General features: G+C 41.5%; 1 protein-coding gene across 1 annotated transcript in view; it reads right to left on the reverse strand.

Annotated features, from left to right (window-relative positions):
* THEMIS (thymocyte selection associated) overlaps positions 1 to 678 on the reverse strand; it is a 164,215-nt gene extending 163,537 nt beyond the window's left edge. The window contains exon 1 of the mRNA XM_006926155.1: positions 446 to 678. Coding sequence (XP_006926217.1) covers positions 446 to 536 — 91 coding nt within the window. The 5' untranslated portion in view covers positions 537 to 678. The remainder of the gene's footprint in view (positions 1 to 445) is intronic.
* Between the last annotated feature and the right edge of the window lie 236 nt (positions 679 to 914).

Consider the following 914-nt stretch of genomic DNA (forward strand, 5'->3'; position numbering starts at 1 on the left):
CAACATTGAGGTACTTAGTGTTTAGTGAACTGTTCTTTTTATATACACTGTATTTTTAATAGTTGTTTTTGTTTTAGGAAAAACTAAATTTATTTTTTTACATTCCAGAAACATAAATATAGATAACTCGACTTTCATTCTTTCATTACAACCAATTTCTAAAAGGCAGAAATAACTTATCATTCATGTTGAACTACTTGAAGGCCTACAAAAAGCTCAAGAAACTTCCTTCAGTTCCTTGCCCCTATTCACGCCAGAGTTCTATCTAGTCTCTCCTTTCTCTGACCCTTTTGAGTCTTGACCCTCAGTTAATCACTTTTTCTCTTTTATGATCACCTTTCCTTTAACATAACTCATATGTTGTATTAAAATTTCCTCCTCCAATTCCCTAGAGTATACACTTTGTAAGCGTTTCTAGCCAGCTAAGACATAAGAGGGTGCTTACCTTCAAAATAGATGCCTGATTGGATTTCTAGGACCCTAGGGAGGGTCCTGAGGTCAAGGGTGTGGATAAATTCTTCCAGTGACAATGCCATTGCTGAGGCTTGGATATTGTGCAGACCTGGGACTTGACAGAAGTTTGTGCCTTCCAGTTGTTGCTTATCTGCAGTTATAGCCCCTGCTCATCATTCCTCCCTCAGGCAGGCAGGGATGTCACATTTAAGCCCAACTGGGGTGGAGTAGCTTTTTGTGGGGAGTACAGTGAGGAGGGAGGGAGGAGGCAGGAGACAAAAGGTGTTAGAGCTCTTTTTGTTCTGGTTGTGGCTTCATTTCCTTCTGACACTGAAGTAGAACAGGATGGGGGGTGGAGTGAGCATATCTGAACAGACATTGCCTGTAAAATGAGAGTCGATAAGTAGCTCTCTGTCTGTTGCCAGTCCAGGTGTGCACACAGCAGTGGCAAGACTGTTTGG

The sequence above is a fragment of the Pteropus alecto genome, unplaced genomic scaffold (assembly GCF_000325575.1).
Source record: "Pteropus alecto unplaced genomic scaffold, ASM32557v1 scaffold79, whole genome shotgun sequence".
NCBI lineage: Eukaryota > Metazoa > Chordata > Mammalia > Chiroptera > Pteropodidae > Pteropus > Pteropus alecto.